The sequence below is a fragment of the Canis aureus genome, chromosome 13, assembly GCF_053574225.1.
Source record: "Canis aureus isolate CA01 chromosome 13, VMU_Caureus_v.1.0, whole genome shotgun sequence".
Lineage (NCBI taxonomy): Eukaryota > Metazoa > Chordata > Mammalia > Carnivora > Canidae > Canis > Canis aureus.
Genome location: NC_135623.1, coordinates 22,236,923 through 22,263,883, shown reverse-complemented (window position 1 = coordinate 22,263,883; position 26,961 = coordinate 22,236,923). Strand labels below are relative to the sequence as shown.

The following is a 26,961-nucleotide window of genomic DNA, read 5'->3' as shown; positions in this document are numbered from 1 at the left end:
CAGTGGGAATCCTCTACTTGCGGGACGACAGTCCCCAAGGGCTACAGGGGAGTTGAAGCAAAAGAGGACCCCACCCATGGATACAGGTTGCGGGAGGTGTTGGGCATTTATTTCTGGAACAGAGGCGGGGTGAGTGGGTGGGGCAGGGGGCTCAGCAGTGGACGCAGCTGCGCATGAAGTTGACGCAGAGGCTCGTGTAGTAAGTGGGGTAGTCGCGGAGGTGGCTGACATGTGCAGACGACACGAAGTCCACTGAGCGCACCAGGACCCGGTGTGCCAGGCGGGCCTCCACCATGCGCTCCACGTCCCTGGCCAGCACCACCTCGTCGGCCCTCGAGTAGAGGTAGAGCTCGGGCCAGCGTGAGGCGGCGTCGAGCAGCCGGTCATAGAAGTGGGTGTGGAAGAGGGCCGTGAGGGGCGCGAGCAGGCCGTGGAACAGGACCGCCACCAGGGCGAAGGCCACCAGGAGCAGCAGGCGCAGCGCGGCAGGCCGGCGCTCCAGGACGGCGGCCAGCGCCCGCAGGGCCCCCACCAGGTTGCTGTCGCCGGGCCCGCTGTCAAAGATGGTGCCCACGACGCGCAGGCGGCAGAAGCGCCGGTGGGTCTGCAGCAGCTCCAGCACGTACCGGTACAGCATGACCCCCGCGTTGCTGAAGACATGGAAGAGCAGGGGCTCCTTCTCCACCTCGTGATCAAAGAGCAGCTCAAGTAGCTTCTGGGCCAAAACGCGAAGTGAAGGGATGCCCAGGGACTCGGAGAAGAAGACCATGTGCCACGGGGCTGTGTATCGGATGACGATGCAGCCCTGGGGAGAGGAGAGAGGCCTGCTGGGTCCCGGGGGGGGGGGGAGGGGGCAGACGGCCGGCAGCTCCAACCGCCAGCCCGCGGGGGCCCACGGGCCTGGCACGCTCCAGGCACGGGCTCCCCGCCCAGACACAGGCCCTCCCAACTGGAGGCGGCACTCAAGGCCCACGTCCGGAATGATCATTCCAGGCTGGCCCGTGGCCCGTGCCCCGTCTCCCGTCTCCCTCTTACGGTCCCCTGCGCCTCATCTGCTGCACGCTGCCGGCGTACTCAGGCCTCCCTCTTGGCCACGCCGGCTGCAGTGACCCCCCTCTGCACCGGCCCCCCGCCTGGCACCGGGGGCACCCCAGGCAACCCCACGCCGGGACACGGCCTGCATGCCCCAGCCCTGCCAGAGGCCACTTGTGCGCCGGGCCCGCATCGCAATAGCCAGTGGCCTCAGCTGCCCCGTCGCAGACCCCCAGGGTCCCTCCCGGGCCTGGCAGGGCCTAGGGCCTGGCACCCAACCCGGGCTCCCTCCTTCCACTCGCCCTGAAATTCGGAACATGGTAACACTGTTGTTCCTCAAATTCTACAACCTGAGCCAATCTCTCCGGCTCCCGGACCCCTCCGTGCCCAGGTCAAGCACGCCTCCAAGTCTCCACGCACATCCTCCTCTAGGTCATTTAGGAACGGTGGCCTAGGGGCAGCCCTGGTGGCGCAGCGGTTTAGCGCCGCCTGCAGCCCAGGGCGTGATCCTGGAGACCCGGGATCGAGTCCCACATCAGGCTCTCTGCATGGAGCCTGCTTCTCCCTCTGCCTGTGTCTCTGCCTCTCTCTGTCTCTATGAATAAATAAAATCTTAAAAAAAAAAAAAGAACGACGGCCTACGCCATGCGCCTGGGCTCCCCCTCACTGTCCCACTCGGGAGACCAAGGGCCCATTGCCAGGGGGGCCTGAGGTCGGCCCAGGGGGTCACACGGGTCGGGGTTCGCTTCCTGGCACCACTTATCAACAGCACGAGCGAAGAGTAATTTCCTGGGCCTGTGCGTCCACCTGTAAACTGGGATGACATCCATCTCACAGGGTTAAGGTGGAGACTGAATGACAAAATGCACTTTAGGGGCCCCACGCCGCCCTGGCCCAGTAACCCGACGGGACGGCCAGCGGTGCGAAGGAGCACGGCGCTCGGCCGCAGCACTTGAGGACGAACGACCCAGAGCTAAACACGTCGCCGAGCTAACCCTGCCACCAGCCCCCTAGCCTCACCCTTCCCACGGACTCCAGGGTGACATCTGCCCCCGACCCCTCCTGGCACTATTCTCACCAAGGCCCTGACCTGCCCGCCTCCTCTTATTCTGCAGACGGGGTCACTGATGCCACCTGGCCCCTCAGGCTCTGGGACACTCCATAAAGTGCTCTGTTCTAACTTCCCAACCACCCCAACCGACACACAGCATCTCCACAAACGCACACACACTCCCGCCTCACACCACCACACACACGCAACTCCCAGAACTAAACCCATGTCACATCCCACAGGTGCAGACACTTGCACCCCCCACTCACTCGTGCACTCATCACACCATCTGTGAATACAGATGCACATGCACACATACCACAGGTGGGTGCATGGTTACATGCTGCACACCCTCCAAAACACACACACACACACACACACTCCTCCCCTGGAGCATTCACATGCAGAAATAAACCACAATTCCTGGGAATATGTCATCTATGGGGACACACACGGTGTGTACCCTCTAGCTCCACATCATCTGAGGGTGCACACACGGGACTTGTCCTACAAGGGCCCAACACTCCTGAGGGAGGGCACACATGTGCCAAGGCTCCCTGTGCCCATGGGTCTGGGCCTCACTTCGAGGCTTCCCAGGTGCCTGGCATCCCCGAGGCCACCTCCCCAGGCAGATGCTCCCAGAAGTCCCGCGTATCAGATCCCAGGTTCCCCCCAAGCATTTCCCCATCTCTGGGCACACTGGGCCCGGGGCCCTGTGTGGCTCCTTGCCTCTCTCTCCTGTATTTTCAGTCTCCTCCTCTCTCTAGATTCCTGTCAAATCAACTTCATCAAAGAAAAGTGGCAGCAGCAGCAACAGCAGCCACCCCTTCGGGGCACCTGGGTGGCACAGTCGGTTACGCATCTAACTCTTGGTTTGGGCTCAGGTCGTGACCTCAGGGTCCAGAGACGGAGCCCCACATCCGGCTCTGTGCTCAGCGGGGAGTCCACTTAAGAGTCTCTCTCCCTCTCCCTGTGCCCCTTCCGCATCCCCTCTTCCACATGTGCTCTCTCTTAAATAAATAACATTACTATTTTTTTAAAGCCTCTATTATACTGTGTTCCCCTCTAACTCTCTCCTACCCTCTCTCCACCTTCCTGGATAATCTTTGACACCTGCCCTCTCCACCTCGTCCCCTCCCACTGACTCCCCCGCCCTGCTCTCACCAAGGTCACCCCTCAATTCCCCAAATGGCCAAATCCCATGACACCTCCTCATGCCCACTGTACTCTCCTTCCAGCAGCGCTGGTGACCACTCACTCCTGACTATACTCTCTGGTAGCCCCACGTTGGGTATAGAGATTACTTAAAAATAGAATCTTCAAAAAAATAAAAAATAGGGATGCCTGAGTGCCTCAGTGGTTGAGTGCCTGCCTTCAGCCCAGGGTGTGATCCCAGAGTCAATGGATTGAGTCCCACATTGGGCTCCCTGCATGGAGACTGCTTCTCCCTCTGCCTGTGTCTCTGCCTCTATGTGTCTCTCATGAATAAATAAATAAAATCTTTTTAAAAAAATAAAAATAAAAAATAAAAGTGCCTTAAGGAACAAAGTAACTAGATGCAGTGGGTGATCCTGGATTGGATCCCAGTTTGGGACATTCTGGGGACCGTGAGAGAATCTGAATATGGACTGGGGACTCAAGGAGATAAAAACAGATTAACATGGCAAGGTGGAGATCATGATCTGAAAAAAGTAAATAAATAAGCAGGATACAAAAAAAGTATATAAAATAGATCTCGTCCCAGGATCGAGTCCCACGTCGGGCTCCCTGCGTGAAGCCTGCTTCTCCCTCTGCCTGTGTCTCTGCCTCTCTCTCTCTCTCTGTGTGTGTCTCTCGTGAGTAAATAAATATAATATTTTTAAAAATTAAAGTAAAATAAAATAAAATAGATCTCATTTAGTGAAAGAAAAGCTATACCCGGAGAAAAGCTGGAAGGATGGGCACTGCCGGTCAACACAGGTGGTAGATAGGGCATTTTTACTTTCTTTTTAAAAATCAAGTATCCAGACTTTGGGGTTGGAAAATGCTTTTCTCCACACCCATCCTGTCCTGACCCCCTTCCTTTCCCAGAGGACCCTGGGATCTAACCCCACACCCCCGCGTCAACCCCCCCAGGACCTTCCCCAGCCTCCGCTCTGCACACTTGCCCTTCCCCGCAGTCTCTGCTCTGGCCACGCTCACCTACTCCTAGTCTCCCCCTGCCCTCAGGGATCTTAGTCCATTGGAGAAGCCAGACAACCAACCTGGCCCAGTGAGTGGAATTCGGAAGTGGCTGAAACTACCTGCAGAGCAAGGCCATTCATAAAGGGCGTAAAGGGCGATGCCAGAGGACCGGCCCTCTGGTCGGGGGGAAGGCCTCGGGCTCAGAACTACATCCCCACCCCAGCCCCGAGCCCCTCTCTCATCCTGGGGCCCCCACACTCGACAGGCCCACTGCAAACGGCGGTCAGGGGAGGGAGGCCGAGGCAAGGGGCTGGGGGCACCGGCACTGGCCTTTCTCCCAGAAGATTCCCACTCCCCCTCAGCCCAGGGCTTCGGGGTGCCAACCAGGGCTGTCAGCACTGGCTCTCCCTGCTTTGGGAGGTCTGGGCTGAGGAGGGCAGGCCCCGGCCAGGGGCCAAAGATGTGAAAGGGGCCTCTAAACTATAACCAGAGCCCCCTCAGGCTCTCTCCGGTTACCACAAGCTCTGCGTCCCGAACTCTTGGGGTGGCCTCAGAAGAAGCCAGAAAACGTCCAGCCTGAGTCTCTTTTCCAAGAGGCCCTCCTACGGGAGGCATGTGGCGGTGCCAGGTCGACCCTAAGACACCGACCTGGTCAGCAAGGGGCCATCCCGGGAGTACCCGCTCCGCCCAGCACCCTGGGCCCAGGCTCTCGCTCAGCAAGAGCTTGAGGTGTGGGCCGACTCCACAGCTGGGGGCTGCCCGCTGTGGGGCTGGGGGAAGCGGGTCGAAGGAGACAGAGCGGCCGCAGAGCTGGCAGCAAAGACGGGATAACCCTGCCGAAGTCCCCGTGGCCCCGGCCGTTCTGGGTGCCAGGCCTGCCGCGCTGGCGGTGGGGGGGGGCGCTGAGCCCCCCACGGAGCAGCCCCCCAGGCAGCGCCCCCCGCCCCCCCGAGCCTGCGGTACTCACCCTCTTGTGGTAGATGGCGCTGTACTTGGCAAGGTTCTTGTCGGTGCAGCCACCCCAGCCCAAGAGAATCACCAAAGGCTGCCGGGCCCCCACCTCCTTCCGGCCTGGGTCGGAGCTGCTCTCTGAAACACAGACATGGTGGGGCTGTGAGCACCGAGTGGCCACGCGGGGTGTGGGGCGAGGCCCACTGGCCAGCCCGGAGCCCACCTAGCTGTAGGCCAGGAGCCAACAGGTGCCAGACGCAGGCACTCGGGTCCCCATGGGGCACCCTCCTCTAATTCTGCCTCAAGTGGCATTTAGGCCTCTCGGGAGGCGATGCGGGGTCACTGGAAAAACCCACATGAGGGCGCCTTTCTTTAGCAACTCAAAGATGTAGCCCTGGTGAGAGAAGTGAGAACCTTCTCCATGCAATTTCACCTTCTAATCCAGGGGTCAGCCAACTACAAGCCATGGGCCGAATCCAGCCCATGGTCTGGTTTTGTAGGAACCACACACTAAAAATAATAGAGGTTTTTATATTTTTAAATGGTTAAAAAAAATCAAAGGAAATAACATTTTGTGACACATGAAAGTTATATAAAATTTCAGTCTGATTGTCCACAATAAAGTTTTATTGGAACACGGCCATGCTCATTCATCTACTCGCTGTGTGTAGCTGCTTTCATGCTAAAACAGCAGAGCTGAGTAGTGGCAACGGAGTCCCTGTGGTTCGCAAAGCCTAAAATACTTAGGGCCCTTTACAGAAAAAGCCTGCCAGCCCTATTCTAATTTCACAAGTAGTTGGAAGGAGAGGACCTTAAACGGAGAAAGGGATAGGTCAGTAACACCAGGGAGGAAGAGCACGCAGCCCCTAAGGGCCCGTACCAACCTGCCCACCCCATCCTGTAATCCTCGCCGATGTGTACTGAGCCTTCACACTCAGAACATCACTAGCAGGTATATTATTGCAGATGATGAAACTAGGGCACAGAGAGGTTAGGGTAGTGGCCTAAGGTCACACAGGAAGCATATGGCTGGGAATCTGGCCACTGCCCCCTCCCTGTCCGAACTAAGCCACCTGAGACCTATGTGCCACCAGCACCGTCCCCAGCTAAGAAGCACATCATGAGGTGCCCAGGCACAAGCCAGCTGCCTCCTCTGTGGCTAGTTTCCCAGAGGCCTCCCTGTAACCTTGTTGGCCAGATCTCACTCATTTCCCGGGCCGAGTAGGGACCCAGCCGCTTCGGGGGACTTCTGTGCAGTGTCTGTCCATTACTAGTTCTCTGCCCTCCCAAAAGGGCTGGGCTGTGCCCTTCCAAGTATCAAGCCACTTGGCCATGCTCAGCTGCCACCTCGAGATTTATGGATGCCAGTGGTGACCTGGCAACAGTAAATTTCAAGGCTAGTTAAGAGGATGGTAAATATAAATCACTAACCTTTGGACAAAAGGAAGACAACAATTTCCTGTGGAAATTAATGTGATTGAAAAGTTCAGTGTTCCTGCTCTCCAGCAGTGGTGACTCTGGCCTTCAGAGATTAACTGCCCGCCCCCAGGGGATCCCAGGCTGGACTGCAACCTGGCCTGGAGCAGAAGCTGCCAAGCGCCTCAGGCCCTGCAGACGCCTGCCAGCCCTCCCAGAATCCCCGGATGCTGGCCTGGCCCCTGGTGAGGGAGACGGGCCCACAGATCTCACTCAGGCCACTCCAAATAATCGCACTGCTTTTCCTGGCCCGGTGTCCCCATCGGGTGTCCCCCTCTGCTGCTAGGGCAGCTCTCCAACTGCCCTGGCCCTTCTGGCGGAGAGGCCACATCTGCGCCTCCCTGGGGCCCTAGACCTACATCACTGGGGGTGACCACCCATGAAGCTCAGGCCGCAACAGCCTCCTACCAATCAACAGCCACCCATTTGGATCTGCCTTGGAATCCCTGAGATCCTGGAACTAGATTCCTGAGACCTGCCCCAAGGAGGCTCCCTCACCTCTGTGCAGCCGCCTGAGCACAGGCTCCCCTCCCCTACGGTGGTTTGCAGTGGTCCCCCCCGTGCCACCACCAAGACACAGCAAACGGCCTCGGCATTTATCTCACATACGCAGAAGGCAGCCAAGGGACGTCACAACCCCTGGTGGCCCCCGAAGTTAAGGCCAGCCCCCACCAGCAGTGATGGTGCATTCTGGGTTGGGGAAGGTTCCAACAGCTTCTGCTGGGCCTGACCTGACCCTCTCCCACAGCTGGACTTGGAACCCCATTCTGCTCCACCGGGTCTTACGGGAACCCTTGGCATCACCGACTTAGGTAGGCATTTCCATGAAGAAACTCTCACAATATAGACATCCTGGGGCATCCAGGTGGCTCAGTCGGTTAAGCGTCTGCCTTGGGCTCAGGTCATGATCCCTGGACCCTGGGATCAAGCCCCACATCAGGCTCCCTGTTCAGCGGGGAGCCTGCTTCTCCCTCTCACTCTCCCTTTCTCTCTCCCTCTCTCTCAAGTAAATCAATAAAATCTAAAAAAATAAAAAAATAATATATATATATAGACACCCTGAACACACTGCCTCTCTGACCCCAACCTCTCCGTACTGCCCCTCACGGGAGGGGATTGATCCCTCCCTCCAGCCAGGCACTCGAGGCTTCCCCTGAGCCACAGGTGTTCTTTCTGTCTATGGGCATCTCCTATTCCCCCAACAATCTCCTCCCGGGGCCCCATTCTCAATACTGGTTCCTAACTTAAGCCTTTATCCTGACCTTCTCCCACCGGAGCCATGCTGTCCCTTCTGATTCTGTATTTCAAGGGCTACAACCCAGAAAAGTCCGAGGTGCTCTGGCTGAGATTGCTAGAGACCAGGAAAGGCCTCCCAAAGGAAGACACATCTGCTGCACTGGCCCGGAGGCCCAGTAGGAACATGCCAGGCAGAGAGAGGTCATGAGCGGGGGCAGGAGGCCATGGAGATGCTACAGTCGGTCTGGGGCCCAGCAAACAGTCCTGGGGGGCTAGAACCTGGGTGAGGAGGAGCAGTGGTTGGGAGAGCTGCCCAGAGTGGGCCTGGGGCCTGATCCCACAGGGCCTTTCAGGCCATGCATAGGAGTTGGGATTTTATTTCACAGGAGTAGAGAGCAAATGATGATTCTGGAATTGGGGGAAGCGGCAGGATCCCATCTGTACTGATTAATGACTTGCACGATTAATGTGTGTCTCTGCCTTTAGCCAGCGGGCTCCGTGAAGGCAGGCACCGAGTGTGGCATGTTTATCACCGCATCCCCAGTGCCTAGCCCCGCAGCTGGCCCATTCAGGCACTCAGGAGAAACGTGCTGGAATGAACATGTGGCTGCAAAGTGAAGGATGGATCCAAGGAGAAAGAGCTAGCATTCTCCTTGTTACCCATTGCCCTTTCCAAAGTAATAAAAGTGATTGTTATGGCTATTGTTATTTATTGCCACCTCCAGATCATGATTCCTCCATCCTTTTATAAAAGCCCCTGTTCCCTTTATGCTTATTCCACGGCCATATCACCCACTTCCCTCCTGTGGCTGATATCTCAGGGCCTCTGGCTGCTGTCCCTTAGGGGCAAGACTCAGGCACTGGCTCCATCTCTCATTTGTACTCTAAGACTTCCCATGACCCGGTGCGGGCAATCAAATCCACCTCCTAAGCCATCACAGACGGGTTCCAGCCCATCTGAAATCCACATCTCCGTCCAGCTCTTACCTCCCCCTCTTTCCCATCACCAAGAAAAACAATAATGATACCAGGAAAAAGAGCATTATGTGTCAAGCACTGTTCTACGCACTTTATATATCAACTCATTTATTTTTATTTTTATTTTTTTTATATATCAACTCATTTAATCTTTACAACAATCCTATGAAAAATGTACTGTCATTATTCTCATTTTACCAATGAACAACCAAGTCACAGAGATAATCGATAACTGGCTCAAGGTCACACAACTAATAAGCAGTGAAAGTGGAATCCAAACCCAAGTGGTCTAGAGACCAGCTTGTAACCACTGTCCCAGCTGGCGCCTTGGGTAACAAAACCCAAGCCCACAGTCTGAACCACATCTCTATCACCTCAGTTCCAAACGAGTACACATAGCTACCTTTGCATGTCAACAGATCCAACTCTGACCTCTTTCACCTCCTCCTCCTCCTCAGGGATCGGTCACCCCAGCCAGAGCCCCAGCATATGTTACATCATTTGGCTCTGCAACCATCCTAGGAGTCAGTCACTATTGTTCCCATTTTAAAGACAAGAAAACTAAAACAGAGAGAGAGTAAGTCCCTCTCCCCCAAGAACACGCAGCCAAAGCCGGCTTCCATCTCTCTGGACCACCATGCCACCCCACTCCCACCCCCAAGACTTCGCACGTGCTCCCCCCTCCCTGGCCCAGGATGCTGATGCTCCACATTTATGATTGGCTAATGCCCACTCCACCTACTGAGTCAGGTCACTCTTCATTTCCAGGAAGCCTCGCCTGATGCCTTCCTCAACCCCTTCTCATCTCCCACCCCAATCACCAGACTGGGGTAGATGCCCCTCCTCTGTACTGTCACAGCACCCATCATCACCATGTCACTGCGCTTATCACACTGCCAAGCAGTGTCCATCTGGAACAGGTAGGAGGCTGCTCTAACATGCACGGTGAGAGATGGCAAAGGTCTGACCCAGAACAGTGGAAGACAGGTAGGCAGGTAGAGGGAAAGGACAGGGACAAGAGTAATTTTGGAACATATATCAAAAGTCTCAAAAATATGCAATCTTTGACATAGAAATTCCACTTCTGAGAAAGAAAAATGTTTAATCATATGGTAATGTTTGATAATACATTAAGCAAATTAGACACATAACTATAAGAGCTAAAACCATAAAACTCTTAAAAGAAAACACAGGAGTAAACTCTTGTGGCCTTGCATTAAGCAGTGGTTTCTTGGATGTGACCAAAAGTGCAAGGAATAAAAGAAAAAAAAAGGATAAATTGGGACTTCATCAAAAAAATTTTTACGGGACTTCATCAAAATTAAAAACATTTGTACTTCAGAGGACAGCATCAAAAAAAATGAAAATAACAACCTGCAGAACAGGAGGCAATATCTGCAAATCACATATCTGATAGGGGGCTTGTATCTGACGCATACCAAAAAACTCTTACAATTCAACAATAAAAAAACAATCCGATTAAGATGGGCAAAGGATCTGAATACACATTTCTCCAAAGTAGATATATGAATAACCAATAAGCACATGAGAAGATGCTCAACATCACAGTCATTAGGGAAATAAAAATCAAAACTATGAGATCCCACGTTATACCCACTAGGATGGCTATAATCAAAAAGCCAGATATTAACAAGTGTTGATGAAGATGTAGAGAAATCAGATTACTCGTACACTACCGGTTAGAATCCAAAAAGGTGCAGTTAGTTTGGAAAACGGTTTGGCATTTCCTAAAATAAATAAATAAATAAATAAATAAATAAATAAATAAATAAATAAATAAAACATCAAGTTATCATAGGACCCAGCACTTCTCTTCCTAGGTAAATATACACTTAAGAGAAGTGAAGAGACGGGGACACCCGGGTGGCTCAGCGGTTGATCATCTGACTTCGGCTCAGGGTGTGATCCCAGGGTCCCGGGATCGAGTCCCACATCGGGCTCCCTACATGGAATCTGCTTCTCCCTCTGCCTGTATCACTGCCTCTCTCTCTGTGACTCTCATAAATAAATAAATATAATTTTTAAAAAAGAGAAGTGAAGACATGAACACAAAAACCTGTACACAAATGTTCATAGCAGCTTTCTTCAGAATAGCCAATAGCCACCAAGTAGAAACCATCCAAATGCCTATCACCTTTAAAAATGAGATGGTATATCCATACAACAAAATACTATTTGGTCATAAAAAGCAATCAAGTACCGACACAGGCTACAACATGGATGAACCTTGGAAATCTGTGCTAAGTAAAAGAAGCCAGCCACAAAAGACTATCTACCGCATGATTCCATTTTATGAAATGTCCAGAACAGGTAAATCCGTAGAGGAGTAGAGCAGTGGTTGCCAGGAGCTGAAGGGAGGGGGGAACAGGGAGTGACTACTAATGGGTATAGGGTTTCTTCTGAGGTGTCGGAAATGTTCTGGAGTTAGTGGCGTGGTTGCACCATCCTGCCAATATACTAAAAACCAATGAATTGTACATCTTAAAAGGGTGAGTTTTATGGCATGTGAATTATATCCCAACAATACTATCATTTAAAAAAAATTAATAGTAATAGGGGTGCCTGGCTGGCTCAGTCTGCAGAGCGTACAATTCGTGACCTTGATGTTGTAAGTTCAAGTCCCATGGTGGGTCAAGAGATTACTTAAAAATAAAATCTTTAAGAAAAAAATAGTAGTAATAAATTAAGTGAAAAAGCAAGTTGAAAAGCAGCATATGTAACAGAATATACATATATATATATATATATATATATATACACACACATACATACACACCTATATACTGATACATAGAAAAAAACACATCAAATATTAATAGCAATTATTTCTAGGATTAGAAGCAATTGCTTTTTCATTCTTTTTTTTTTACCCATTTTCTAAAATCAGTAATGCATTACTTTTGCAATGAGAGTTAAAATGTTATTTTAGCCCTTTGGCAAAGCAGAAGTATGCTTTTCGATCCCGGCAATTCTTGAGCACGCACAAAACAATTTATTCTCACAGGCTCCCTGTCCTCTAGAATTTCTCAACAAAACAACACTGACACCAATAATATAAGAATTACAGATACATATATTGTACAACAGTTTAAGTCATAAAACTAAGGCATAAATTAGATTTTTTATATCCCAGGGGCATGTGGAGAAGACAAAGGAAAGGCTGACAAGGCATGAGGGTCTGTGGCACAATATGTGCTTTTTATCTGTAAGCCAGAATCAAAATGCAAAGAATCTATGTTTTCTTTTTAAAATGCAAAGAATAAAAGAATCCTCAGTTTCCTCTACTCCCCAGAAATACTTTCTAGAATCTCATATACCTGGTTCTGGTTGTTTTTTTTTTTTTTTTTTTTTTTTTTGCTTTTTTTTTTTTAAGTAAACTCTGTCCCAAACATGGGCTTGAACTCATGACCCCAAGATCAAGAATTACATGCTCAGGTGCCTGGGTGGCTCAGTGGTTGAACATCTGCCTTTGGCTCAGGTCGTGGTCCCAGGGTCCTGGGATCAAGTCCTGTATCAGGCTCCCTGCCTGAAGAATCACATGCTCTACCAAACGAGCCAGCCAGGTTTCCCCCAGTTCCCATATTTATATATTTGAATTACTTTACTTAAAATTACCTTTTTTTTTTAACTTTTTGAAATAATAGCCTACCTAGGAAAGTAGCACCATATCTATTTTTTTAAGATTTTATTTATTTATTCATGAGAGACACAGAAAGAAAGGCAGAGACACAGAGGGAGAAGCAGGCTCCCCACAGGGAGCCCGAGGTGGGACCCCAGGACCCCGGGGATCTCGCCCTGAGACAAAGGTAGACGCTCAACCACTGAGCCACCCAGGGGCCCCAGTAGCACAGTATCTTAAGAGTACATACTTTATAAAACCATATCCGAATTCAAGAGAAGGAGACAAACCAAGAAAAAGACTCTTAAGGATACAGAACTGATGCTGACCAGGGCGCGGGGAGGGGGAGATGAGTGAAGCAAGGGATGGGGATTAAGGAGCTGTGATGAGCACCAGGCGATGTATGGAAGTGCTGAATCACTATATTGTATGTATGGAACTAATGATACATTAATTGGAATTAAAGTTAAAAAGTTGGGCAGCGGGGGATGCCTGGGTGGCTCAGCGGTTTAGCACCTGCCTTTGGCCCAGGGTGCGATCCTGGAGTCCCGGGATCGAGTCCTTCATCTGGCTCCCTGCGTGGAGCCTGCTTCTCCCTCTGCCTGTGTCTGTCTCTATCTGTGTCTCAAATAAATAAATAAAATCTTTTTAAAAAATTAAATAAAAAACTTTACAAAAATAAACAAAAACCTTATTTGCATCCAAATCCCTGGCTCTGCCACGAATAACTATAAGTCAGACCTTGAGCAATCTCTCTAAACTTCAACTTCCTTATCTGTAAAATGGGGCTGTTGATATATAGATTAAATAAGATATCTGTGCATCGTATCCAGCACAAAGAAAGAGTTCAATGAACCCGAGACACCGTTCCTTCACGAGGAACACGTGCGTACAGGAGAAAAGGAGAAAATGTCTAATAAAATTGGAATCCCACTGTTTTGTAATCTGCTTTCTTCCACTTAGCAATATATTGTGAACGTCTCTCCATGTCAGTTTATATATTTCTCCATGACTCTTTTTAGTGGCTATGGAGGGATTCCTGGGTGGCGCAGCGGTTTGGCGCCTGCCTTTGGTCCAGGGCACGATCCTGGAGACCCGGAATCGAGTCCCACGTCGGGCTCCCGGTGCATGGAGCCTGCTTCTCCCTCTGCCTATGTCTCTGCCCCTCTCTCTCTCTCTCTCTCTCTCTCTCTCTGTGACTATCATAAATAAATAAAAATTTAAAAAAATATATGTTTAGTGGCTATGGAGCGACTGTAGAATATTTCATAATTTGTGGTGACCAATCTCCCATTATCGGACATGATGTTTCCAATTTTTGCTATTATAAAAAAAAACTTTATTGGACACCTCTTTCCTTGTGTGTGTCCTTAATTGTTTCCTAGAAATGGAACTGTATTCAAGCAACACCTTCCAAATGGCAACCGAAAGCTACACACCACTGGCTTAGGAGTGGAGCTCCAGAGCTGAAATCTGGGACCACGTGGGGTAAGATACTTCAGCTCCCCAAGTGTCTGCTCCTCATAGGTAAAAGGGTGTAAGAGCCCTCCCTATATAAGGTGGCTGCCCATTAATCAAATCGCAACAGGTGCTCTTGGCAGGCCTGGCATGTGAGCAGGACATGGTCAATGGCATAAGAGCAGCGGAAACCCCAGTAAGCTCAGGGACAGGAGACCTGAAAAGGGTCCACCAGGTCTGAAGCTCACATCCAGAGCCTAGCACAGCGCCTGGTATAGAGTAAACAAAGTCTAAAGCATTTTTATTAATGTGTAAAAGAGATTATGATTCAAAAGACACAGGCATACCTCAAAGCTATTATGGGCTCATTTCCAGACAACCCCGATAAAGCGAGTATCACAATAACAAATTTTTTGGTTTCCCAGAGCATGCAAGAGTTATGTTTATATTATACTGGTAGTCTATTAAGTAGCCACTAACATTATATCCAAAAAAAAAAAAAAAAAAAAAACAACCCAACAACAACATACATACCTTAGTTTATTTTTTTTTTTTTTTTTTTTTTTTTTTTTTTCATACCTTAGTTTAAAAACACTATATCGCTGGGGCACCTGGCTGGCTCAGTCAGGAGAGCATGCAACTCTTAATCTCAGGGTTGTGGGTTCAAGCCCCACATCGGGTGTAGAGTTTACTTAAAAAAAACAAAATCTTTAGGGGCGCCTGGGTGGCTCAGAAGTTGAGCATCTACCTTCGGTTCAGGGCATGATCCCGGGGTCCTGGGATCAAGTTCCACATTGGCCTCCCCGTAGCAGCCTGCTTCTCTGCCTCTCTCTCTCTCTGTCTCAAATAAATAAATAAATAAATAAATAAATAAATAAATAAATAAATAAATAAATAAATAAAATCTTTAAAAATACATTGCTAAAAAATGCAAACCATCATCTGGGCTTTCAGTGAGTCATCATCTTTTCGCTGGTGGAGGGTCTTGCCCTGATGTCAATGGCTGCAGCCTGGTCAGGGAGGTGTGTGCTGAAAGCTGGGGTGGCTGTGGTGATTTCTTAAAATAGGACAACAAGGAAGTTTGCCACACTGATTGACTCTTCCTCTCACAAGTGATTTTCCTGTAGCATGTGATGCTGCTTGATAGCATTTTTCCCACAGCAGAACTTCTTTCAAAATTGGAGTCAATCCTCTGAAACCCTGAAACTGCTTTAGCAACTAAGTCTATGGAATGTCCTAAATCCTTTGTTTTCATTTCCACAATCTTCACAGCATCTTTACCAGGAGTAGATTCCATCTCAAGAAATTACTTTGTCCATAAGATGTAACTCCTCATCTGTTCAGGTTTATCATGAGATTGCAGCGTTTCAGTCACATCTTCAGACTCCACTTCTAATTCTAGTTCTCTTGCTCTCTCCACCACATCTGTAGTTACTTCCTCCCCTGAAGTCTTACACCTCAAAGTCATCCATGAAGGTTGGAATCAACTTCTTCCAAAGTCCTGGTAATGTTGCTATTTTGACCTCTTCCCATGAACCACAAATATTCTTAATTGCACTTAGAATGGTGAATCCTTTCCAGAAGGTTTTCAATTTACTCTGCCTAGGTCCATCAGAGAGTCACTATCTGTGGCAGCTGTAGCCTTAAGAAATGTATTTCTTAAATAATAGGACTCGAAAGTTGAAACTACTCCTTGATCTAGGGCTGCAGAATAGATGTTGTGTTATCAGTCATGAAAACAACATTAATCTCATCATATGTCTCCATCAGAGCTCTTGGGTGACCAGCTACATTGTCAATGAGCAGCAATATTTTGAAAAGAATCTTTTTTTTTCTGAGCAGAAGGTCTCAACAGTGGGCTTAAACTATTCAGTAAACCTAGTTGTAAACAGATGTGCTGTCATCCAGGCTTTGCTGTTCAATTTATAAAGCACAGGGAGAGTAGATTTATCATAATTCTTAAGGGTCCTAGAATTTTCGGAATGGTAAGTGAGCATTGGCTTCAACTTAAAGTCACCAGCTGCCTTAGCCCCTAGCAAGAGAATCAGCCTGTCCTTGGAAGCTTTGAAGCCAAGCATTGACTTCTCTCTAGCTATGAGAGTCCTAAATCATATCTTCTTCCAGTATAAGACTGTTTCATCTACACTGAAAATCTGTTCTTGGGATGCCTGGGTGGCTCAGCGGTTGAGCATCTGCCTTCGGCTTGGGGCATGATCCTGGGTTCCTGGGATGGAGTCCAGCATCGGGCTCCCTGCAGGGAGCTTGCTTCCCCCTCTGCCTGTGTCTCTGCCTCTCTCTCTGTATCTCTCACGAATAAATAAATAAAATATTAAAAAAAAAAAGAAAGAAAATCTGTTCTTTAGTGTAGCCACCTTCATGAATTATCTTAACCAAATCTCCTGGATAACTTTGCTGTGCTTTCTATACCATAACTTGTTGCTTCACCTTACACTTTCATGTCATGGAAACGGCTTCTTTCCTCCAGCCTCATGACCCCACTTGTGCTAGCTTCCAGCTTTTTTTTTTTTTTTCTTCCAGCTTTTCTTCTGCAGCTTCTTCCCCTCTTTCAGCCTTCACAGAATTGAAGAGAACGAGGGTCTTGCTCGGGATGAGGCTTCGGCTTAAAGGAACGTTTAGTCTTCTATCCAGATGACACAAACTTTCTCTACATTACCAGTAAGGTTGTTTTCTTATCATGCATGTGTTCACTGGAGTAGCACTTTATTTCCTTCAAGAACTTTTCCTTTGTTTTTTTTTTTTTTTTTATGATAGTCACACAGAGAGAGAGAGAGAGAGGCAGAGACACAGGCAGAGGGAGAAGCAGGCTCCATGCAGGGAGCCCGACGTGGGATTCGATCCCGGGTCTCCAGGATCGCACCCTGGGCCAAAGGCAGGCGCTAAACCGCTGCACCACCCAGGGATCCCAAGAACTTTTCCTTTGCATTCGCAGCTTGGCTCTCTGGCACAACAGAACTGGTGTTCAGCCTCTCAGTGTTCCATAGTCCTTCCTTAATAAGCTTACTCATTTCTAGCTTTGGATTGAAAGTCAGAGACTCCTGTTTCTTCCTTTGACTTGAACACTTAGAGGCCACTAGTGAGTTATTAACTAACCTAATTTCCATACTGTGTCTCAGGGAAGAGGGAGGCCCAAGGAGAGGGAGAGAGAAGATGGAATAGCCAATCAATTAAGTTTGCTGTCTTGTATTGGCGGGGTTCATGGTGCCTCAAAACAACAACAATAGTAATATCAAAGGTGATCATAGATCACCATAAAAAATATAATAATAATGAAAATGTTTGAAACATTATGGGAATTACTAAAATGTGACACAGAGACACGAAATGAGCAAATACTGTTGGAAAACATGGCATCCATACACTTGCTTGATGCAAGGTTGCCACAAACCTTCAATCTGTAAAAAAAAAAAAAAAAAAAAAAAAAAAAAAAAGCACATCTGCGAAGTGCAATAAAGCAAAACACAATAAAAGAAGGTAGGCCTATGGGGATCCCTGGGTGGCTCAGCGGTTTAGTGCCTGCCTTTGGCCCAGGGTGTGATCCTGGAGTTCTGGGATCGAGTCTCACGTCGGGCTCCTGGCATGGAGCCTGCTTCTCCCTCTGCCTGTGTCTCTGCCTCTCTCTCTCTCTCTCTCTATGTCTATCATAAATAAATCTTTTTAAAAAGTAAAAAAAAAAGAAGGTAGGCCTGTAAATTAAACTCCTCTGTTTAAAAAAACAAAAACAAACAAAAAATAAAACCCTTTGGGAGCCCCACAGGCAAAGAGAGGATTGAGTCCCAACTCCCTCTTCACCTGGGTCTCTAAGACTTCTCTGGTGTGACAGGTCTGTGGGACCACCTCAGTTTCCCCCAGCGCCCCTACTTCTTGCACTTTCTTTCTCACACCATCTACCTATCAGCCCTGTGAAGCTCTAGATCCAGCTTGGGCCACTGTTCTCCAGAAGCCATCCCGACCAATGCAGCCCACCATGGTGTTCAAAACTCTGAACTGTTTCCTGGGTGCCAGTGAAAGCTAACTGAAGGTTAAATGGCCTTTCCCTCCTCATTTTTTTTTTTTTTTTTTTTTTGCTAGAGCTTAGCAGAAAAGCAGAGTCACAATAAAACCTGGGCTCACAATAAACTCCTCACTTCCCCTTCTGTGACCTCCGAAAGCCTTCCTTGTACCCAGACCCTGTGAATCAATTATTTCTGAAAATGTTTACTTAACATGAGAGCAATATAGTGCCGTTAAGAAGGCCTGCTGGCCTGCCTGCAAGCCAAAGAGGGGCCCTGGGGCAGAACTTGGCTGCCCATTCTCTGGCTGGGAGAAAACGTAGCGTAGCCTTGGCCTGGGATGTCAGAGCATCTCTGGCTCAGGCCCACATTCAGCTCATTTAGCACCTCATCCATACCAGGCTCTAGCAACAGTGAGCAAAACCAACAAAAGCACTACAAAAGGGATCCCTGATGTGGAAGTCAGAACAGAACCTTCCTCAAGAAAATGAGACGGGAGCACAGTATTAGGAGGGGAAGGGGATCACTGGTCAGACAAGAAGGATGTAGGGAGATTCCAGGTCAAGAGATCAGCTTCAGCAAAGCACCAGGCAACTAGTCTCCCGGCATGAGCATCCCACAACCTACTGGCTGGTGGGATTCCCAACAGAAGGTTCCTAGGCTGCCCAGCCTGGGCTCTGAACACCCCGGAGCTGCAGCTGCCTTCCAGCTAACTGATGTGCCAGCAGCAGCCGCTCACCTGTCAACTCAGAGCAGCGTTGGGCACTGCGGTTTTGATGTTTAAATATGGAGGACAGAAATTCCAGAAACCAAATATGACTGTCCTATATACTTCTCCACCATTAAATGCAAAAGAAAGACAATCTTCAGGATCCCCACAGGCTGTCCCCGTGTGAAGCCATCTCAGCCTGGAGGGAGCTCTCTGAAGATGGGAAACAGATTCAGGGGATCATGGTGTTATTATCTCCTTCTGAGGGGGTCCTACAACCTCCAGCTCAGCTCTGGGGCATGCACTTTGAGAGGGAAAGGCATGATGAACTAAAGCCATCCAGAGGAGGCTCTCGGGACCACATCAGAGGAAGGGCAGTTGACAGCCCTAGAGTTATTTCTCTTGGAGAAGAGAGATGTGAGGAAGGCATGAGCTGACCTCTTGAAGAGAGAGGAAGGGAGATTACCTTGCTGTATTGTACCCACCATGACCCTCTTGTCCTGCAGTTACCGCATCATTGCGACCTGCTTATAAATCCTCACCCCTCCCCAGAACCACAGCTCCTTGCAGTGAGCCCATGTGTGAATCATTTCCGAGGCAACAGCAATGAGCCTGTGGCCAGGACACAGCAAATACTGAACTAAAAGCAGAAATGACAGGAAGGCCTATCACGGCTCAAGAAAGGGAAGTGTTTTCTAACAATCCCAGGTACCTACAACAGGCCAGCATGTCTGGGAGGAAGCATCCTGTCAGGGAAGGGTCTGAAAGCAACAGAATACCCTCATGCCAGTAGGACTAAATGCCCCCCCGAGGTTTCTTCCAACTCTAAGACCTCTCCCCCTGAAGCAGTGCCCCGACCCACTAGCAGAGGGGATACACCGATGCCAGGCACACACATCAGTCACTATCCTGTGAACCCTAACAAGCCCATGAAGTAGGCACGGCCATTCTACAGTGGAGGAATCTGAGGCCCAGGAAGGTTCAGTAACTTGCCAAAGCCATAAAGCCAGTAGAGGGTAAAAGTGAATTGTGAACCGAGATCACCAGGCTGCCCACCTGCACCGAGGGAAAACGTGCCCTCCTAGCCACACGGAGGGCAGCTTCCAGCCCTTTCCAGCTGGTGTGGCTCTCCGAGGGCAGTAATATTAACTGGCTTCATCTCCCCCTGATGCCAAAACTCTTCAAAAGCATTTCTACATCCCTAAGCCCAAGAGCCCTGCGCCACCATACCCAGTTCTAAGGAAACAGAGTTGGGCTAGGGCCAGCTGTCCCGTGGGAGCCTAGGGGTCACCCTCTCCTCCTAGATCTGAACCAAGTAACACAGGATGCTATGGGAGGGGGCCAGGAAGGGTTCTCCTGAAGAAGGCAATGCCTGAGCGAAGCCTTCAGTGAGAAGCTGGACAAGGACAAGCGAGGGGGCAGTGTGGGCCAGTAGAGGGGAAAGGGCATCTCAGACAGAGGAACAGCAGGAGCAAAGGCAGAGAAGCCTTTGCTTTGTGTGTGGGGAAGCACAAGCAGTTTGGGTTGCCAGAACATAAAACTCGGGGATCCCTGGATGGCTCAGCAGTTTAGCACCTGGGTGTGATGCTGGAGTCCCGGGATCAAGTCCCGCATTGGGCTCCCTGCATGGAGTCTGCTTCTCCCTCTGCCTGTGTCTCTGCCTCTCTCTCTTTCTGTGTCTCTCATGAATAAATAAATAAAATCCTTAAAAAAAAAAAAAAGAACATAAAACTCAAATTGATCAGTGAGTAGAAGGGCACGGTGATCAGAGAGACAAGCAGGGGCTGCCAAACGATGAGGACTTTGAACGCCACCTTCAGGAACCTGGACTTGATTTATCCTGAGGCCAAGCAGGAGCCACTGAGGGGTCTTGGGGAGACGGGTGGTGCGAGCCAACCTCTACATTAAGGACGATCACTGTGGTAGCCAAACCTGGAGGGCGGAGAGGCCACGGGGACTAAGGCAGGGAGGCAGATGCTGGTCTCCGGGCCTCAAGCCTCCTCTAGCAGCATTCCCTGTCCCAGCCACACGTTCCACTGTCTGGGCCCCAGCCCAACTCCCAACTGCAGGGGCCCAGGCCTGCTCTACAGGCTGCTCATCTCTTGGAGCCTCCCCCACACCTGTCTTTAATGATAGGACTGTAGGAAGGAGTAATGCTAACCACTCTACTTACTCCACGCCAGACACTATGCTGGGTCCTTTACACAAGTTGCCTCAGTTGTGCAACCCACAGCCCTGGAAGGGAGGCTGCTGTCAGGAGCCTCGCTCTGCAGATGAGGAAACTGCCAAGGGTCATCCAGCTACTGAACGGAGGGTCTGAACCGACTTCTCCCTGCCGGCGGCAGGCACTGCGGGGCTACCCGCGGCCACGGAGAGCGCGGGGAGGAGTCCCGTGTCCGGCGGCTTCTGCAAGGACCCCCGGGAAAACAGCTGGTGAAAAATGGGTGGGCCCCCTACGCACACCGCCGCAGAGGCTGGAGGCGGGAGGCCCGATCCCAAACACAGGAATCAGGGCCGCCCCCCGAGCTCGGCAGCCGTCAGCCGCGGGGGCAGCCGCGAGGCCCGCGGCCTGCGAGCTGCGGCTGCAAGGACAGAAAGAGCCCGGCGCCGAGCCCCGGCCGCGGGGGGCGGAGACCACTCGGGGGCGGGGCGGGGCGGGGCGGGGCTCGGGGCCCGACCGCGTCCGGGACCCGCGGCCCCCTGAGGGGGCGGGGCGCGAGGGGGCGGGGCTGCGGGAGGGGCGGGGCCACGGCTGCGCCCGCGACCCGCAGGCTCGTTCGGTCACCTCCCCACGGTGGGCCCGACCCTCGTTCCATACCCTGGCTCCGGCAGGGCTCATCCGGGATCTCGATGGTGTAGTCCAGCTCAGCCGAGGCCATGGTGAAGGCGCCAGCCCTCGGCACGGGCCTCCGCCGGAACTCCCGCTCGCGCGCCCGCGCCTCACCCGGAGCCTCCCGGGCGCCGCCCAATCACCACCCACCGCCCCCGTCGCCGCCCAATCCCCGAGCCGCGCTCTGTGACCTCCGGTCCTAGCAACCGCCGAGTCCCTCTCCGACCGTCGCCGCGCCCCGCGGCCCGGCCCTAGCAACCGTGCCCCGCCCCTTCTGGCCCTGCTTCGCCGCCATTGGCTGGCTCGCCCGGCCTGGGCCAGGTATTGGTCAGCGGAGACGCCGGTCGGGGAGAGTCCCCGCCCCCCGTGTAGGTGAGAGGGTCTGCGGGAGATTTGCGGTGTTCTGCAAACGGGAGGGTCTCCCTTCCCGACCTGTCGTTTCCTACGGGATGGACGGCAGTGCCTCTTGACTTACCTCACCCGCTACCTCCACCATCCTTTACGAGACGCAGCTCCGAGGGCTGGAGGTAGAAAACCGTACAAAAAACGGCCAAGGGGACGCGTGCCAGCCCATCCTCCACCCAGTAGGTTGAGGCCTATCCTGGCCGGTGGGGTGAGTGGTAGGCGGGGGAGTGGTGTCCTCAGGGGAAGGCTCTAGAGAATGCTTTGTACCTGGACGACACAAAGGAGCTAAAGAGTACAGTTTTCTTGAATTTATCCATGCATTTAAAAATTTTTACTGAGCACCTATTAGGTGGCTGAGCTCTAGTGAAGATGAAGCTTTTGGCCATGACTTCCATAAGTCTTAAAAGGAGAGGGAGACAAACCATGCCTGAACCAACTCTAATTCTGTGTGAGAGATAAATACTACAGAGGAGTGGGCCCGAAGTATTTTAGGGGCTCGGGAAGTGTTGAAGGGGCATTTATGACAATGGGGATGTGTCTTGAGCTGGGCGGTGAACAGTTGTGGGGTTATGGAGAACAAAGGACTCCTCGCAGGAACTCCAAGACAGGAAGCAGGGGTGAGTGCCAGAAATTTTGAGCGTCTTCTGGCCAGAGGAGATACTAAGGTGAGAGTTAACTTGGAAGAACAGTTCGGCCCAGGTCCTGGAGGGTCTTGGATGTCAAACTCAGCTGTGAGCTTATAGGTAGATGGTAAAAATCTTCTAGTGTGTTTTATACCTATGAGTGCAAATGTTCAGACGATATCCTGAGGACAGTGGGGAATCATATCCTGAGGACAGTGGGGAATCACGGAAGGCCTTTAAGCAAAGGAGGAGCAATCAAATTTGCATTTTAGAAAGATCAATGATCATTGCAGAGAATGGATTGGGAATTGGGAGGAGGGAGACAAGTTAGGAAGTCGTTTCAATAATGAGGAAAGATTATGGTGGCCTAAAGAATGGGGAGGTAGCGGAATGAAGGTGGGGATGGATTCCTTAGACACTTGGGAGCTAAAAAAGAGCTGGACTTGGTGCCTGGTGGGGCATGTAGGAGAAACGAAGAATGACTTCTAAATTCCTGGCTTGAGTAAACAGAAGGAAGAGGTGGCAGGGTTTTTAGGAGAGGATATGTTCTGGCTCTGATGAGTTTGAGATGCCAGTGGGACATCCAAGTGCAAGTGTCCCATAGGCAGTGGAATACGCCTGACTGGAGCCTGCGAGAATAGTCTAAATCAGAAATAGAAATGTGGTGGCCTGTAGTGCCTTGTAGACATCTGCTACACCAGTGGATGGGTTTGTTGGGCTTTCCAGAAAGTATATACAGGCGTAAGAAAAGAAGGCCTAGGACAGAGCCCTGAGAAGTCCCCAAGTCTGATGTCTGCAAAGGAGGCTGAACCTGCAAAGTTAATTGAGGTGAACTGTGCAGATGGCAAGATAGTCAGTGGTAGACCATGGTGTCTCAGAAGCCAAGGGAAGAAAGTGTTGAAGGCTGATGAATAATCAAGAAAATAAGGTCTGAAAAAATCCACTGGATTTAGAAATAAGGAAGTTGTTGGTGATCTTTGCAAAAGTGGTTTCAGTGGAGCGATGGGAACAGAGGTCAAATTACAGTGAGTTGAGAAGTGAGTGGGAAGGTGAGGAAGTGAAGACTTTTGAGACATTTGGCTCTTCCCAAGAAAAAAAAAGGAGAAGGCAATAGCTGGAAGGAGACAAAGGTTTTTATTCAGATAAGAGAAATGCTGTTGGCATAGATCCAGCAAAAGGAAAAAAGAAAAAATAACAGAGAAAAGGAGATAACTGAGACAATAACACCCCCCAGAAAAGGAATAAGGTCAGGGATCCAAAGCACTGGTGGAGAAATTCATCTAGAAAGCAGAGAGACACTCGCATTGTGACAAAAAGGAAGCATGTGAGATCAGTACATTAGTAGTTTTGGTGGCAGGAAGTTGAGGAAATCCTTGTTTGGTGGTTTGTACTTTCTCTGAATTGCAGACATGATATCAGACAGTGAGAGTAGGATTGGAGGTGGTGTGCGAGATCTGAGAAGAGCAGAGAAGGACTGAACTAGCCTCAGTGAGTGAAGAGTGGGTGCAAGATGACTGAGCAGCATACAGATTTCTGGGCAGTTATGAGGCCTGTTGAGGTTGGTGACCATTCATTGTAGCAGCAGCGGTCTACATGGTTGTGTGGGAGATATTTTTCCCCAAAAGTTATTCAGCCATCTAGCGCAGAGAGGTTAATTGAATCCTTTCAGGTTTGGGTTTCATCAGGTAGATGAAATGGAAGGACGAAGGACAGGAAGTGGATGATCCTGGCAAAAGGCTGAGATGATGGAGCTTAGAACCTACCCTACACTGCATAAAAGAGCAGTATGACAGTGCTATGGACTGGGTGGCCCAGTGAAGTCATAGAACACATATCTTGGAAATAGTTGAATGAGACAGGTGTGATCAGAAAGTGGAATCATGAAGCTTGAGTTGTTCCAAGTGATGACAAGGTCCAGGGTGTAGCCATGGGAGTTGGTGGCTGGAGTGGAATATAGAACACAATCAAGATGTTGACATGGCCAGTCCCCTTAGGTGATGGCAGGACTTGAAGAGGGAAAGGATGCTTGTGAGCCAGGTACCAAAGCCCTTGATGAATTAAGTACATTGTTCTGGAGTCTATAGGTGATGATATGAATATGAGGAAGGGTAATGGTCAATACAGCAGAGTGGCATGACCCTCAAAGTAGTAAAGGTTCTTGCAAGAAAAAAGTGGAATAAGGAACTGGGTGGGCCTTGGCCAGAAAACACTACCAGCCCCCCCACCCCCCCCACCCACCCGCCGCCGCCCGTGCCAATCCTGAGACCTCTGGGGTGTAAGAGTTTAAGCAACTTCCACCTGGGAGGGCTCTGCAGAAGTGGCACCTGGGGTAGAGCCAACTTTGGAGACAAGCTGAGGGGAGGCAGAAGCTAAGGGTGGAGAAGACTGCTGATTGGGAACAGAGGCCTTTGAGGATAGAGTAAAAGCCTGGGAAGGAAGGAGGGTAGGAAATCAGGTTAGGGAAGGGGAAGCACAGAGCAGTGCAGGGGTGAGGAGAATGTGGGTAGAAAGATGATGGTTGGCCTAGAGAGTTTTTTTGTGGGGAGAGCACGCGAGCAGGTCTGTGGAGCAGAGTTGGGGGCAGAAGTGATCTGAGAGGAAAAGTGGGATCTGGGTAGAGAGTGAGGGTAAGTCTGAGGAGGGATGAAGCCAGAGGGCTTTGCAGGAGGGAGATGGGAAGAAAGGTGGTCTCTGGGGAGAAGATGGAGGGAAAGGCAGCTGTGGGGGGAAAGATGGGGTATGGGGGAGTCTGTAGGGAACCAATGAGTGGCTGGAGGGACCTGTGAAGAAGGTATGAGGGGGGAGCAGAAGGAAGGGAATCTATGAGAAGGAAGTGACCGGTTGTAGCGTGTATGCCCTGAAGAAGTAAAGGCCAGAACACCCTCTGGCTGGGCCTGAGGTCTGAAGGAGAATGTTCTTTCTCTGTCTCTCTTCTCCCTCCTTTCCTCCCTCTTTCCAAATGGGGAGCTGAGAGTGAGGAGTTCGGATGGGAGCCCAAGGAGAAGGCCCCTGTCACATTCTGCAGGTGGATCTTGCAAGAACAGGGGACAGTGACTGCCTTGTCTCCAAGGCCATCTGGGGACAGGGAGCCAGGCTGGCAATGCCCTGGAGGCTTCTTGCTTTTAGAAACGTGTCTTTGATTTAGGAGGAGAAAAAAAAGCCCTCTGAGAAATTTTATTTAGAAACGAGACCAAGTGACCTTTTGGTTTTTAATACCTCTTCTCTCTTGTCACTAAGGACTTTTGACTTAGTACAATAGCTGGGCTTTTTGAGATTTTTGTGATTTTTAGTTTCCCTGCATGAAGAAGAGCCATTCGCCTGCTATAGAAATGATTTATGGATGAGTCCAGATTTATTAATCACCTCTGAAAATGGAGAGGAAATTAAAAACAAAGAGTTGACTCTGGGCTGAAGACAAAGTAGGTTTGTCGTCCTTTCAGAAGACTTTGCCAAGGTGAAAAGGCCACAAACAAACCAATTTGGACCATGGTTCCTAATCCGGATTTTAATTTCATGTGCTTTGATTTTTCAGACCATTTTCTCTCCAAGGTAAAATAATGACTATTTTAATTGGCTGCCACTTACAGAGAGATTCCAATAAGCGTGATGGCTTACGTATATTTTTCTCCTGCATTCCATGTGTGCTCTATTCTTATGATCAAGCTGGTGAGGCTGACTTTTACTGCATGCTGCATGCCATGATCAGTTGACTATAAATTAAATCCTCTTTTCCAAAAGCCATTTTCCATTAGTGCTAATTTGTTTGCTTCTCATTTCCACTGATCATTAGAGTCTCTGGTTGTGAGCACCAAATTGGAAATAATTTCCTTGACATTTCAAAAAAATCTCTCCCCTTCTTGAATGCCATTTGGCTGCAGCTAAAGAACATTATGGTTTGCAGAGGAACAGTTCACTCCAATTACAATTTAACTGACCGTTCATGGCACTGAATCCCTTCCTCAGTGTCCAGGGATGACACCGTTGCTGACATTGCTATTTCTGGTCATAGCTGTAAAATGCCTCATAGACTTCGCACTGGCCTTCTTGGATAGAGATTCTGCTACTCTGCACATGGCGGCTTTGGGAAGTTGGTAGTTTTATGGACCTACATATCATGGACCTTCGGAAATAACCATCCAAACAGGAGCTCGCTGATTTCTTCATCCATTCACCCAGCACACATTTATTAAACATCTATTTTGTTCCAGGCATTATGCCAGGCCACAAAGATAGGGAAGGGGACACAAAGATAGGGAAGACCAACCCCTGCCCTTGAGGAACTCACACTCTAGTGGGATGGATGGTTAAGTTTTACAAAATAGTAGGGAAAGAGGGGAAATAGGGGACCACAGAACCAACAGCACCTGCTGTCTTGGGGAATTAGCCAAAGGACAAAAAG

The 26,961-nt window shown here is 50.1% G+C and overlaps 2 protein-coding genes across 15 annotated transcripts in view; one reads left to right on the top strand and one right to left on the bottom strand.

Annotated features, from left to right (window-relative positions):
- Window positions 1–81: 81 nt before the first annotated feature.
- Window positions 82–21,727, bottom strand: TMEM53 (transmembrane protein 53). 4 transcript variants are annotated; one of them, XM_077845305.1, is made up of 5 exons: window positions 21,523–21,727; window positions 20,878–21,110; window positions 20,519–20,636; window positions 5,214–5,335; window positions 82–805 (listed from the first exon to the last, which is right to left on the bottom strand). In XM_077845305.1, exon 5 carries the CDS (start codon window positions 767–769, stop codon window positions 152–154), a length of 618 nt encoding a protein of 205 aa, XP_077701431.1. In that variant the 5' UTR covers window positions 770–805; window positions 5,214–5,335; window positions 20,519–20,636; window positions 20,878–21,110; window positions 21,523–21,727; the 3' UTR covers window positions 82–151. The 4 variants fall into 4 exon arrangements, with proteins under 4 accessions (XP_077701431.1, XP_077701429.1, XP_077701428.1 ...); XM_077845303.1 differs by lacking the exon at window positions 20,519–20,636; XM_077845302.1 differs by lacking the exons at window positions 20,519–20,636; window positions 20,878–21,110 and having other exon boundaries at window positions 21,523–21,718.
- A 37-nt stretch (window positions 21,728–21,764) lies between these two features.
- ARMH1 (armadillo like helical domain containing 1) overlaps window positions 21,765–26,961 on the top strand; it is a 49,549-nt gene continuing 44,352 nt past the window's right edge. For 3 of the 11 annotated variants that reach the window (XM_077845282.1, XM_077845277.1, XM_077845278.1), the window contains exon 1: window positions 21,816–22,118. The gene's annotated coding sequence lies outside the window, so the exon portion shown is untranslated. Of the gene's footprint in view, window positions 22,119–22,187; window positions 24,600–26,961 lie in introns of those variants that run through there. The other 8 variants (XM_077845284.1, XM_077845280.1, XM_077845289.1 and 5 more) reach the window with 8 other exon arrangements.

Bases quoted from the DNA above. Each gene is read 5' to 3' on its own strand.
- TMEM53 (XM_077845302.1), bottom strand. From the start codon at position 21,583: ATGGCCTCGGCTGAGCTGGACTACACCATCGAGATCCCGGATGAGCCC. The intron at 5,336-21,522 runs GTATGGAACGAG...TCTGTGTTTCAG, and splicing joins TGAGCCCTGCCGGAGCCAGG to AGAGCAGCTCCGACCCAGGC. The intron at 806-5,213 runs GTGAGTACCGCA...TCCTCTCCCCAG, and splicing joins GCGCCATCTACCACAAGAGG to GGCTGCATCGTCATCCGATA.